This window comes from Falco rusticolus, chromosome 4 (genome assembly GCF_015220075.1).
Source record: "Falco rusticolus isolate bFalRus1 chromosome 4, bFalRus1.pri, whole genome shotgun sequence".
Lineage (NCBI taxonomy): Eukaryota > Metazoa > Chordata > Aves > Falconiformes > Falconidae > Falco > Falco rusticolus.
In genome coordinates, this window is record NC_051190.1 from 66,532,326 (window position 1) to 66,546,620 (window position 14,295).

At 42.3% G+C, this 14,295-nt stretch overlaps 1 protein-coding gene across 2 annotated transcripts in view; it reads left to right on the forward strand.

Annotated features, from left to right (window-relative positions):
- Nucleotides 1-6,029, forward strand: part of KIF5B (kinesin family member 5B) — a 37,156-nt gene extending 31,127 nt beyond the window's left edge. For both annotated transcript variants that reach the window (XM_037383922.1, XM_037383921.1), the window contains exons 25-26: nucleotides 1,011-1,143; nucleotides 3,468-6,029. In XM_037383922.1, coding sequence (XP_037239819.1) covers nucleotides 1,011-1,143; nucleotides 3,468-3,474 — 140 coding nt within the window. In that variant the 3' untranslated portion in view covers nucleotides 3,475-6,029. The remainder of the gene's footprint in view (nucleotides 1-1,010; nucleotides 1,144-3,467) is intronic.
- Nucleotides 6,030-14,295: the final 8,266 nt, after the last annotated feature.

Below are 14,295 nucleotides of genomic sequence, written 5' to 3' on the forward strand. Positions count from 1 at the left end.
GCTCATATTCTGTAGGTCTGCAAAGAGCTGTTGCAGAATAAAGTTACACATATTTTTTTCTTGGTCACTTCGAGTGGCAGCTTGAAGACAGGTGCTTTCCTGTCGTACCTTTTCTCTCACATGATCTCAAAGAAGACAAACAGAATATTCTAGTGAGCTTACCACAGGTATAAAACCTCTTGCACTTAAATGTCTAGATGAGCCTACTCATGTCTTACTGGAGATCGGCTTCCTGTGAGGCAGAAACTGAGACGCGTTTCTCTGATGCAGTTGCTATCTGTAGGTACTTTATATCCACTCTTACCTGCTGAAACTTTAAATGCTTGTTTACTGTTACAGAACTTTGTAAAGTCATACTGTTGGACATGTCCTGTTATGAGCTAGTGCAAAACTGATCGAAAGTATAGTTTATCAAAGTGCATGCAACCTGTGAATTACCTGTCAAAACTACTGTTTTTTGAATTCAGTAACAGAGCAAGTTTTATTTCTGTGTGGTGGTAAGAAACTGATAAAACAGTGTTATCTGTGGAGTAATAGGTATGCAGAACCACTTTGCAGAGCAGAGTAACTAGGGGCTTATCAATCAAGTAGATGTAGGAAATACAGCAGGGTATAATGATTCCTTACAGGAACACAACCCTTGTGGAACTTTGTCTAGCGATGTGTCTTATTGGAGTTCATGTAGCCAAGAAATGGGATGCTTAGAGGGAAGTACATTAGGTGGGACAGATAATCATTATCTTCACATGTATTATCAAAAGGTTTGCTAGCTTTAATTCTAATAGGGATGATAAAAGCATAACCTTGTCTATTTTTTTAGGGTGTTTTATAGTTGACGCTTACCTGTTGGATCTCGGAATACCATCTCCTAAACTTCTTTTCTTATTCAAAGTGCATTCAATCTTGATTATTACATTTGGGCTACTGTAACATAAAGCATTAGCAAATTTGAATAATCAAAGGTAAAATTGTGATGTATATATTTGTAAAGCATGTTTCTTTTCCTGCAGCTAAGCCTATCCGTCCTGGCCAGCACCCAGCAGCTTCTCCAACTCATCCAAATGCAATTCGTGGTGGTGGTGTGTTCACTCAAAACAGCCAGCCGGTTGCAGTACGTGGAGGTGGAGGACGGCAAGACAAAGTGTAAGTTTGTCTTGTAAGAGTTTTGTTGTTTTTTTTTTTTAAAGGTGTGATTAAACAGCTTTGTATTAGTTTGGTTACAGTTCATTCTGTGGCATAAAATCACTGGAATAAATCTGACCTTTTTTTTTCTTTTTAAACAGAATTTTATAGTTAGAGGAACAGTACTACCTGTACATCTGACTAAGGCTGCTTCTGGTTTTGTTGTAACAACTAGTGTTTGCTCTGAAATGGTAGTTCTGGAGTTGTGCTGGAGTAGAACAAAATGTGAAAACAATCGGTTGGAGGTAATTCCCAGTCACAGCCAATAGCTACTGTTTGGGAAAGGAGTGGACAGTTTAAATTCTTTTAAAATATGGTGTTCTTCAGAAAAGATTTGGTAATGAAACAAAAAATGAACCTGTTCTTATGTGTTGTTTACGTGCCGTTCTTATGTTTGCACACTGCTTCATGTATCAGTAATTTTAAAGTATTTAATGGAAAAATTAATGTCTTCATCAGGTAAAATTAAAATGTTAGCCTGCCTAAATACAGTTACAGTAATTGAAATAATATGTCCACTTACTTGAACATGTCTCTAATCTCCTAATTAGTTACAGATATATGGTACTTAAGTTGCTCACAGAATCGCATCTCTCTAATTAAAAAGTCTGTGTTGTAGCTGGTCTGTTCGTCACCTAATAATAATGCTTTGCTGCATTCTCTGTTGGAGTCTTCACTTTTGAGTGTTGGTATAAATGTCTTCTAGGCATTCCCTTAGCTAAGGTTATCAGCATCTTCAGTTTGAAAATACTCTTAAAATGATTGTGTGGTGCTTGAATCCTGGGCCCTTTTTCTCTGAAGGGCTCCAGAGCAGCTTACATCAATCTTGTTTCCATTTGTTTCTTTTTATTAGCTGACTGACTTCTCAAAACTTTCTCTCCAATTTAGAGAAAATCAGGCTGTAGTACTAATTAGGGTACCTGGTTCTGTTCAATAGTGTCTCTTAGTAAATAAGAGGTTGAAGTGAAGGTACTTTAACTTTGAATAACATTTGCCTTGAATGACTAAGAAGCTGGCAATTCATGGATTCTTGATTATGTTAGTATGGTGAAATTAATCTTCAGATAGCTACTTTGACCACAAAGGCGGCAGTCTAGCTCAGCTGTCCAATGTAGAGACGTTTCAAGGTATGATTGACTCAATTTATTTTAGATGCCTACTTTAGCATGACTTTGCACGTGCTATGATGCTGCCTAGAATTCTAACTGAAGAGAGACTATTTAATCTTATACTTCTTTAGGAGTATTTATAATAGTTGGTATAATCAGGAATAAATCACTAAATTTTGAGCTTGCACCTTGCTTTGGAGAAAAGCTTTCGCTGTTGGTCCTGGGGAGTTCAAATAAGAGACTTAGCACTTTGACTTTTGGACTATATGTAGATAAATCATGAAGGAGTGGAAAATTGCTAAGTGCTGGCTAGAACACTTTTTTAACAAACAAACCAAGAAACTCCCACATAATATGCTTACAGAGTCCCTTAAGCATTTGTAAAGCTTTTGTGCAGTTCTAATGTCAGCATGTTACCTGTTGCTGTAGAACCACGCAGAGTTTAACGCTTAAAGGCAGGAGAGTGATTGAAATTAATTTCAACTTTCCTATCTTATTTTTGGAAGAACATGTCCCTTATGGAAGTAAAGGAACAAAACTTTTTACAACTTTATTTTACTATTGAATATAAATCTGTGAATACTCAGGTAGCCGGTATCATTTAAACTTTTGTTACAATAGGAACCTGATGTAGTGTTTTACATTTGACGACCACCATTTAACAAATTATTCTGGAAACATTAAAGAAATACAGAGGTGGTAAATTGTTATTTCTTTCTGCAAATCAAACTTTTTTAGGATAATTAATGCCAAATGATCTCTTCATTCCCATTTCATCTTCCCAAAACAGCAAAGGCAAAATTTTGCAGCAGCTGATGGGGGGTATTGAGACAATTCTCAGTGGTCTGGAAAAGTAACAACAGTCATGGAAATGAAGTTGGGTTATAATTGCTTTGTCTTTGTAATGTTTACTTTGTTAAGGCAACCAAGATTGGATACCCAGTCAGTTTATCGTGCTGGAAAGTTGATGGTAACAGTTACCAGCTGTTGTGTTGTGTTTGTGTAGTTTCTTATTCTGGAGTAGATGTTTTATTAGCACTTGCCTCAGTAGTCTAAGAATTGGACTCTTAAAGGGTATGTAAATGGTGAATACAGTCCACTGTAAACATTAATGACTTGGTCTTTTTGGCTTATGAGGTACAAGCACTTAACTCTTGTTGTTCTTCTCATTTACAGTTGCTGAAAAGTAAATGCAGCGTGAGGAGGATTGGATATCGTGTAGAGGGAGTCATTCCATGACGAAATCTCTCCCTTTGGGGACTGTAGGATTATTTTTTGAAAATGTATAAATTATACCTGGCCTGTACAGCTCTTCCCCCTTCTACAAGTTCTGCTAACCGATTCCCAAAAAAACCAAAAGAGTGCAATTTTGGTGTCTTGAAAAATGACATGTTACTTAAAGTGTAGCTCTGCTCATTACACAGTTTGTCTTTCATGTCTTAAATTTAGTCCGCACTGTGCCAAGCTGAATGTACGTTGAGAAAATCTTAGTTCAAATTTTCTAGCTTAATTTGTGTACATCTTACTGTCTTAGGGAATGTGCAACAGTGTTTAAGTATACTTTCGTTTTTATCACTTCACACTACATGTCCCACTGAGTTAGAATGGCACTCTGCTCTACAGTTTTCTTTTGGAATGCTACATTAGAGCATTGGAACTAAATTTATTTGTACAGTGTAAGAATACTGAAGTGTGCTTATGACAGCTGCCATAAGGCACTGCAATTGCTACACCACAGAACTAAAGAGTTCAATATGAACAAGGCTGTTTAACTGTTATCTGATTAAATGCCCGTTTATCGGGTAATTTAGAATTAAATATTGTACAGTAATAAGAGTAAACTTAAGTTTACAAAAAATACTTTGGCAATGGATTATCCCATCTGTCCTGTTCCTGATTCTACACACAGTACAGTCTGGTGGAGTGAAAACATTCTGCTTCATTCTGATGAGCCTGTCTATCCATTTGTCTGTATCTGTGGTGGTTCACTCTCGCTATTTTATAATAGTGAAGTGAGCACGATCTAAAATTTAACTTTATATTCCACTACATATACAGTACTGGAATCTTTGTCTAAAATTTTAACTAATTAAAATTTTTTTCAGCAACTGGTCAATGAATTCGGATACAGTAATAAAAGATACAACTTTTTAAAACTGGTGTATCTGGAAATCCCAGAGACATGTGTTTAAAAATAAAAAATAAAGTGCTACCCTGAATTGTATTTGTAATCCATTTGTAAGTAGGTATATGAAATGTCCAAAGTAGTAGTTGTTGACTATTTTTCTTCTCTTTGCAATAAAGTCCTGTAAAGTGGCTAACAATGAAACATGGGGTTTCTTTGGTTTTGAGTTTCAGTACTACCACTGAGCTGAATCTGGGTTTTTAAATTTTATAGTATAATTTGCCTAACTTATTCATAGGGTTTAGCCACTATAATTTTTAGAACAGCCACCTTCTGGATAGAAATTAGTTACCAGGTCTTCAAGAGAGAAGGAACTTAATACTACTGAAAGAATTCAGTGAGCTTTCCATATGCAGTTGGTACCACTTTGTGTGCTGGCTTGATGATTTTTATTTTTTTTCTGGGTATTCATCAGTTATTGTGGAAACAGTAGAGACCCAATGACTGTTCAGACAGCAGATCACTTTCAACTTTTATAAATAGACAAAATATTTATATTATGATGGAGTGTAGTCAGATTTTAGACCTTGAACCACTTTTTTCTATATCTACAGTAGTCTGAATTTTTAATAGTTTGATTTTTAAAGGTTGAGTGTATCAGGCAAAAATCTCACTATTTTGGAGTTTTCAGCTTTTAAGACTCTTCTGTTCATTAAGGCTGCCAAACACTCCAAACTTGCAGTTGTTTTACAGCATGATTAAAGAGAGCATACTGAGGAAAGAAAAATTAAGGAACAGCAAACTTCGAATGGATTTTCTCATAATGGAAGCAGCACTGTCCGTTATCTTTCTCAACATTAACTACAGGTTTTCAGACCTTCATTTGTTAATATGCAATCATAAAAATAAAAAACCCCACTTTCATTAAAATGCATTCAAATGAAGCAGGATTTTTTTCTCATGCCTGTGAATGGGGGTTTTGTTCCTGTAGGTAATTATCATAGGTTTTGGTGCTGAAAATTGCTGTGTTTATAAAAAAAAAAAAAAAAAGGTAACTAGCCTATAGCTCAGTGTACATCACCTTTTTATATTTAAACTTTTTTTTTTATTTTAAACCTTTTATGAAGTTTACCAAGACCTGCCTCTTAAAATGTAAAAAAAGACAAAAAAAAAAAAAACCAATTTTTTTGCTTTCTGGTTTGGCTGTCTTGGGTCAGCCGGTCAGGACAATTATTGTTTTTTGTAAATTAAAATACTCAGTCTATACGGGGAATGTTCAACACTGCTGTTTCAACTTGCAGTCTTTGAATGGTTCTTTTATGTTCCTCTAGATCATATTTTTAAAAAGATGGTTTAGGATAGGAACACGGTGAAATAGTATTTATTTCTGGTGAACAACTAAATTATTTACATAACTTAAATGCTGACTCACTACTGTGTGTAACTAAATTTGACATGAGGACAAGTCTACCTGTGGAACACGATTTAACTTCAGTACACTTAAGATGCATTAAAACAATTGGTTTGGGGAAGACGCCATATAGTTTTAACTTACCTGCATGCTGTAAATGTATTTGTGTTTAAATAAAGAGAAGAAAAATCTTTGAACTTCATGCATTTATTCAGTCTCTACACCTGTTTGTTAAAGTGTCTTTGTATAGTACTTCTCATTTGATAGGTTTCATACCCAGCTATCTCTGTAAACAGTGATCTCCTGCTGTCTGTAACCTCTTATTCCAGTGTTTGTTAATACAAGTAAGCTTTCCCACACACAAATATAAATAAGTCTTAGTTTTCAAAAGACTGTTCACTATAGCAAAGACACACAAACAAAAAAACCCCAAACCAAACCAAAGAACAAAAAAACCCCAACAGCTGATGCCTGTGGAAATGTTCAAAAATTTATTGCAGTCATGGTATATTGGAATTTGAACCTCTTTAAATTAACTGGGGGATTACATACGCTCATGTAGTTCATAAAAATGCCAACATAATAGCCATTTTTAATGGCTTCTATTGGTTGTGTATGGGGTTTTTTCTAAACATCAACTTCCACCCTATCTAACTTGGATACAGTAAGAGACATACCCTTGGCATAAGGTATGGGCATAAGGTCACTCTTCTCTTAAAGGAGAGATTTCTTTTGCTCAAAGCAGCTGTTTTGCTTCCAGAACACTTATCTCTGTCTTAGCATTCAGCTGCTCTTCAACAGACAGACCTGTAGAACAAACCCCGAACCCCCACCAATACACCCAGCTCTCCTTAAGCCATGTTTACGTGTTATTCTTAGCTGTGATTGGGAGTTAGATACGTAAGATTATTAGTACATCCTTTTCATCGAGGGTCTTGGTGTTGGTTGGTGTGGGTTTTTTAAATGGTTGCATTTTAGAGTAAGCTGAAGTCAGGTTACAGACAGCTGTGCTTGCTTCTTTCCAGGAGCAGAAGGAAATTAAAGAACCAGAGGAGATTTGCCTTAATTCAGGCGTACTGGCAAACAAGGAAGTATAGATGCACCTAAATTCCATGCTTGTTCTTTGAAATGAAAAGCGTAGAAGCTGATCGGGGTTTGGGCACGTGATGTGTATTTGCATTTGGTTCCTGAGCAACTTAAAAGTCCAATTTCAAAGATTTTTCTGAGGTGACAATGCATTTACCTGTTTTGGGATGCACAAAAAATGGGTCAGAGATGCCAGATATATGAGTTGCCTAGAAAATCAGTCAAGTGTGATGATTCCTCTCAGTAGTCTTCTCTAGATGTGTCAGCTTGGGCTTTCCTGAGTATGGTGTTAGTTGTCCGTATGGTGATGCTCAAAGTTCTCCCTTTTATCCACATGCTTGGACAGTTGTCTTTGGAATCCATGTGAACTTGTCTTGGTTTCAGTTGAAAAGGAATTCCCATGGCTTATCGTGAGCCTTTTTTTTTTTTTTTTTTTTTTAACTTGGCTTCTGCTGATTTGATGGCTCCTCATTCTTGTTTGAGAGAGACTAATCCCTTTCCAACATTTCTGTGCCACCTGGACTTTTGTAGACTTTTTTTTTTTTTTTTTTTTTTTTTCAGGACTCATTTTCCTTTCCCAGTAATCTGTAACAGTTGTTTCTACTTTTCCCGAGTTCTATTGTACTGCTGTTTTTTAAGGAACAATCTAGTTGTTTGAGACTGCGATCATCTTCTGGATAATTTTCTCAGAAAAAAATTTAGCTAAATTTATAGAGCTTTGATATATAAATATATATTCAAAAGGCATAAAGGAGGTCTAGATTTAAGTCTGCCAGTAGTTATATGAAAGAAAAGATCTCAGGAAGGAGAAATGGCATCTGTAAAACTGCTCAATAATGAGCTAATCTGATATAAAATATTTCATAATGTATCCTATTAATGGAAGATGTCTCAGTCACACTAGTGAAATGCTCATTCTTTAATATATCTGTATCTCTGCTAGGGGGTGACTAACTCAAACCCTTTTAATTGCAGACAAGGACTAAGGGATGCTCAAAAAGGAAAGTAAATTTCATGCTGAAGTTTCTTACGAGCAATGGCATGACCTGAAATTACTTCTGAAATGAAGAAAAAATATTATTACATCTCTGAAAAGGAAAAACGGCAGTTACCTGAAGTAATGACCCACAAACTGCTAAGGAATTCATTGACAGAACAAGTTTGTTCTTGTCCTGGTTTTGGCTGGGATAGTTATTTTTTTCTGTTCAGTAGCTAGTACAGGGCTGTGTTTTGGATTTGGTGTGAGAGCAATGCTGATAGCGCACTGATGTTTTCAGTTGTTGCTGGGTAGTGTTTGTATTGTCAAGGACTTCTCAGTTCCTCGGGCCCTGCCAGCGAGAGGGCTGGAGGGGCACAAGAACTGGGAAGGGACACGGCCAGGACAGGTGACCCAAACTAGCCAAGGGGATATTCCATACCATAGGATGTCATGCTGCGTACATAAACTGGGGGGAGTTGGCAGGGCCAGCCGGCTGCTGCTCAGGGACTGGCTGGGCACCTGCCACTGTGTGGTGAGCAGTTGTGCAGTGCATCGCTTCGGGGTTTTTTCCCCTTCCCTTTGGATTTTATTCCTCCCTTCTTCTCTCTCATTTTTTTCTTTTTTAAGTTTTATATTATTTCAATTATTTTATTGTTCTTATCTCAACCCTCGAGTTTCACCTTTTTCCCCAATTCTCCTCCCCATCCTGCCGGGGGAGTGAGTGAGCTGCTGTGTGCTACTTAGCTGCTGGCTGGGGTTAAACCATGACAGTTCTGTTGGCTGGCTGGGGGTGGCTTCCCTCTCGAATGCACTGGGAATTCGCAACACCAATTTAGGAAGTGTCAAAATGCATCACTATAGTTAATGTGCTATGTGCAAAACGCCAATATGTAGCATAACCTCACTAAATGACACAGAAAACACGTCTGGAAGATGATTAATGAAGGCTGATGGGTATGTCAGGATTTCTGCCTGTGGAGTTCTGAGCTGATGAATCTTCCTGAACTGTTCATCTTTTTATCTTTAACCAATCCTTGCTGGGGGGAATGACAAGTGCAGTGAGACTGGGCAGGGAGAGTGATTTGATCTGCCAACTCCTTCTTGTGTTTCATTATGAAAGTTGAAGGTGCAGAAGATATCGGTCAGCTAGGCTATCCAGCGTAACTGGGAGAAGAGTTACCTGAAGAAGAAAAATATAATGCAAGAGAAAAGAAGAAAAATATATGCAAACGAGACTATTGTAATAGAGCATAATTAGCCTAATCACCTTTGAAAAGGAAAATAAGAGGCTAATAACTATAAAGAGGAAAGAAAGGGGTGTTGCATAGCATGGTGTGGCATATCTGCAGCCCACATGCCTTGCAGGTGCGTGTTTCAGCAGCGTACCCCCTGAAGGGTCTGTTGTAGGCATACTGGTATTGTGGAACAGAGCTAAATCATTGTCTTCACCTAAGGTGCCAAGGGAAGTGTTGATGCGTACCTCCAGCAAGTGAGGAGAGCAGCACAACCCACATTCTCTGCATTCCTAAATCCACAGAACTGGGTGTGGAAATGACTCGGAGGTGCCCCCAGGTGTGTATTTTGCAGAGCTATTTCCACAGCATCTGTTGTGAGTAACAAATACCTGGGAGGCCCTGTCCTGTAAATCAACTCAAATTGTCTCCTGCAGTTGGAGACAAATACACTTCACACCTGGTAACGCCATATTGGAGATCCCTGCAAAGCCACTTGCTGTTCCAGTGGATGCTTGATTTGGCTTTTGTCAGCAGCAGCATTAAAAAGTGTGTTAAAAAGTAAGTTAGCTCAGCAAAGTGTAAATGCCGGTGTTACCCTGCCCGCTTACTGCCTCCATCAACGCATCTAGTTCCAATCAGCCCCTGGGGTGTTGCGCTGTCATGACAGGGCACTTAACAGGCAGGTATTTACAGAGTATTCGCTGCTGGTCTTTGCCTGAAAGGGTGTAAATGATTCTTTAAGTGCTTTTACTGCAAGAAATACCCTTTGGCGGAAACCATGAGAGATCTTAGTCCTCTGTCCGGGAAAGCTCGTTTCAACCACAGCTTACTGCGAGCCCTTTCTGCTTTCAGTGCCAGCTGCGTGCAGCAGCCCAGTGCCCTCTGTGGCTTCTAGGGCCTGGCTTGCAGCAGGGACTGCAGCCGGGTGACTCCCCTTCCTGCTGCTGATGGAAAAGGGAAGCTTCTTGGGGAGAGGGTATCCTTTCGTATGCGCTTCCAGGGCTGTGCCTTGTCCCTTTGTTGGGTTTTCCACGTCCTGGCAGGTTGTTTTGCAGAGGCCCCTTTGCTTGCAAGCGGTCAGGCAGAAGCCCCAGCCACCTTTCCCGGGGGGCTGGAGGGCTCCCCCTGCCCACCTCGGGACCCCAGCGTGTGTGGCTGGTCCGTGTGCTGGGGGAAGGGAGCAGCTGCCTGCTTTTCCTGAAATAAATTTATTTTCCTGCTCCTACAGATCTGTTTTTCTCTCAAACCGTGAGGCCGCGTGCCACAGGGCCCCCGAACAGGAGAGGAACTGAAGCGCAGGGCCCGGCGGGGCAGACATACGGGCCGGGCTGTGGAGGAACAGAAGTTCCCGGTTTGGTGTGTGACACGTCCTAGGTCCGAAGTTCAGTTTACAACAGGGAATGGAGAGTTCTCCCTCTGCCATTGCTGAGGTCCTTCTGGCTGCCCAGGAAAGACCACCGAGGTCACGATGAGGTGTGAGCCGCGCTTGTCACTGCTTGGGGCAGCCAACCCAGAGCTCCCCGGCTGGGGCTGGGATGGCAGCTGTCACCAGCGGGTCACCAGCGGCCTGACCACGCTGCCCCAGCTCACCCCTCCTGTGCCTGTAACCCCGCGGGTGTGAGAGAAAGGGCAGGGCTGCCCCGGGAGCGGGGACCTTGTGCGCTGCGACCCGCAGCCCCAGGGATCCAGCTGCTGCAGCGGAGTGACCGTCAGTTCCCTGCGCTCCCCTGCCTCGGCCTTCGGCTACCGGCTGGAACCCCGGCGCGGCAGCCGGGTGGGCCCCTTCGGCAGCCGAAGCTGGCGGCCGGCGCCGCGAGGGGGCGCCAGGGGCCCGCGGGCCGCGCTGTGAGCGGGCGGGGGGTGCCGCTCCCCGCCGGCCGCAAATGGCCGCCCGCGGCCGGCAGGGTGCTCGGCGGCTGGCGGGGGGCCTGCGCGGCCCTGCTCCCCGCTGGCGTTCCCGTGCCCCTCTCCCCGCAGGGAGGTGGCGGTTCCTCACATTCACCGGCCAGCAGGCAGGCGGTAGCCGGGCCGCCATGCAGCCGTCTCGTCTGAGGGCTGAGGCTTCACTAGTTTTCTTCAAGTTCCCAGCTGTTTTTCTTCCTCTAAACGTCTTTGCGGTTTTTTTTGTACAGGTCATTCCCATTCCACAAACCTCGTCCCCATCCCCGATTTCAGAGGGGACACTTCATCAGGCAACAGAAAAGCTGGTTTTGGCCGCCTCGGCACGGAGTACGTAGGAGCACCAGCTGCCCGGGCCTGCGGCCCTTCCCTGCGGCAGCTCCTGCCCTCGCGGCGCCTCGCTGGCTCAGCCGAGCCCGGCGTCCCCCGCAGCCGCCACGTCCCTTGCCACCATGTCCCTTGCCGCCATGTCCCTTGCTGCGGGGCTGGAGCTGCCATGTCCCTTGCTGCAGGGCTGCTGCTCGGCACCCTGGTCCCCAGCCTGTCCACCTGCCTGTGGGGACAAACCCTATGGACTTTATTCAGGTGTGGTATCACGGTGGACTCCCCTGATGTGTGACCTTTATAAAGTCACCTAAAGAAAACCTGTGGGGTTCCTACCTATGCTAAAGACCCAACTAGCTCTACTGCCATCATGCAGAACAAGTGCTGCTTGCCATGGAGAAGTGCACCGGGATCAGATCCTCTGTGCGTCTTTCTGTATCGTGACATGTGAGCAGTGACTGTAAAACTCTTTCATCCCACAGAGCTGCATAGAATTAAATCTCAACATTGAAATATGGTGAAAAGCTGCAGATTACGTTTCTGAATAAGTACTAAAATATTCTCCTAGGCATTTTCCACTCTTTATTTAAACCATTTATTTCCCAGGAAAATATTTGGAAATGTCACAAAACTTGACTTCTTTATTTGAACTGGAAAATAGCAATGTAAGATGCAGAAAGTCAGACCTGGGCAGTGGGTGAATCACCATCAAATCCACTCATAGGTGAAGCTTTGAGACATTTTGTATTTTTCCCTCATTTCCAGCTGACTTGTCTCCATTGTCCCACAGACACTTGAGAAGCAAGAGAGAGGTGGGAAGAGTCATTCCTAATGAGAAATGGATTTTTTCCTCCCCATGGTCATTATTGTAGAGGACTGTCAGTTTCCCTTGGCAGCCCCTACAATGGGCTTGCTCTCTAATAAATGCTGATAGCATTAAATTAATGTTTCATTCCCATGGTGACAAACAGTGGCATCTAGTTCCAGTGCAGGATAATTCGATGACAATATGGCAGCAGACAAGTACCTCGCCTGTTATGGGCTAATCAGAGATACAGAATGTTTGAATTGGACTCAAAGTATCCACATAATTTGGAGTGAGTTTCATAACCTGGAGACACACTGGTGAAAATGAGCTGGGAATTGGGAAGTGAGAGAATATGCGTAAAAAAATAGCCACATAAAAATAAGCATAAAAGCATGAGTTAGTTTTAACAAATATTTTCCTTCTGCTCTTCATCCAGCTCTAACTGGAACCTGTGCAGGAGCTGTCAGGGGAGGAGAACTGTATCCACACCTGAGTGCAGGAGCATGAGTATGCGTGGAGATGAAGAAGAGGACCCTTGGTTCATGTGCTTTTTTGATGAAGCTGGTAGAGGTCAGGCTGCCAGCCTGGCAAAGGGTAGAGTTTGGCTCTGTTGTGTTCTTTGGTTTGCAATCTAGGATAAGGCAAGGCTGCAGAGAACCAGACCCAGAGGTGTTTGGAAACTGTTGCATGAAAGAGCTCCAACAGACAAGAGCAGACATCCACAGCAGAGAGAATCTTAGGGCTATTAAAAGCCTGAAGGATGACCAGAGCCTTTCAGCACCCTGCCGTGCTGCGGGGAAGGGAGCTGCTGGCCCTCAGGCAAGACCTGGCTCTGAGGCTCCTCTCTCTGCTTCTCCTCTGCTACTTTTGCGCCCTCCCACTGGGTGCATAGCTAGTGGGCCTTCATTAGGCCCAACAGCAAATGGGTCTTTCTTTTGAATTTATAATACATATGAGTGGATAATCTAGAGGAAACAAGATACTGAGCTCTTTGAGACAACTTGCAAAGGAGACATTTTGCAAGGACAGGGAATCCAGCCTTCATTATTATGACTTGCCCCAGAGTTTTGTTCTGCACATCAGCAGTTCTGCTGGAGGGGAAGCACTGGCAGCAACAGACCAGAGGCAGCCTCTTAGAACAGAGGGTTCCCCTTTCTCTTGCACTCAGCAGTACGTGCTGCATGTTTCTGAAAGGCTATTTTGCTGCATGTGTTCTCAGTGAGAGCAATGCTTCAGTTAGTGCTTGGGATAAAATCTAAGGGGTGCTAGTTGCATTTTTCTTCTCATCAGATTAGTTATTTAAAAGCATCTCATTTATGTCCCCTAGAATTATTCTAAAGATTCTCATCACTCTTGGGTTTTTTATTAATGAAAGCTCTTGGAGCCACATCTGGCATGTTTTATTGATCATAATCTTACGGCTGAAAGCTCATCTTGGTAGCTATAGCAACGGAACTTTTTTTTTTTTTTTCAAATGTCAACATAACTCCACAAAAAGGGGAGTAAAGGGGAGCAGATAATTTAAATTACTGAGCAGCTAATAACCTTTTATTCTGTAACCAATTCTGAATTTTCTAATTTTATACAGTAAATAATCAATAGGAACAAAATCTTTTGACAGATACATCTGCTGTGGAAGCTCATGAAAGAGAATAACGTGGAAGCACATGGTATCTCAAGAGTAATTTTTGCCGGTTGTGCATTGCTCCCATCCTCTGCCAGGCTGCAGGCATCATGGGCAGGCTGGGGGCAGAGACCCTGGAGAAGTGGCACCACAGTGCATGTATTTACATCCTTCCCTCTGCTACCCAGCCAGGCAGAGGTCTCAAACACTGCCCATGGCAGTAGGGCTTGCTTCAGCTCTGGGGGGCAAGAGGTGCTCCTGAAATGTGCCTAAGGATTAAGGTGAAATGACATAGACTGAAATTATAACTTTCTGTAAGCGCATCCTGATGCCCAAAGAACCCTGTGGGGTCAGCACCACCAAGTTGTTCTCAGAGATTTTCCCAGGTATGTCTACTCAGGCACAAGTCACCTCTGAACCAGGGGACCGGCGGGTAACCTGGCCTGTGTTGTGGGATGGCTCTTCCCTCTTCTTCCAGCTCCAGTGTTGGGCTCTGAAGGCATTTGGAGCAGT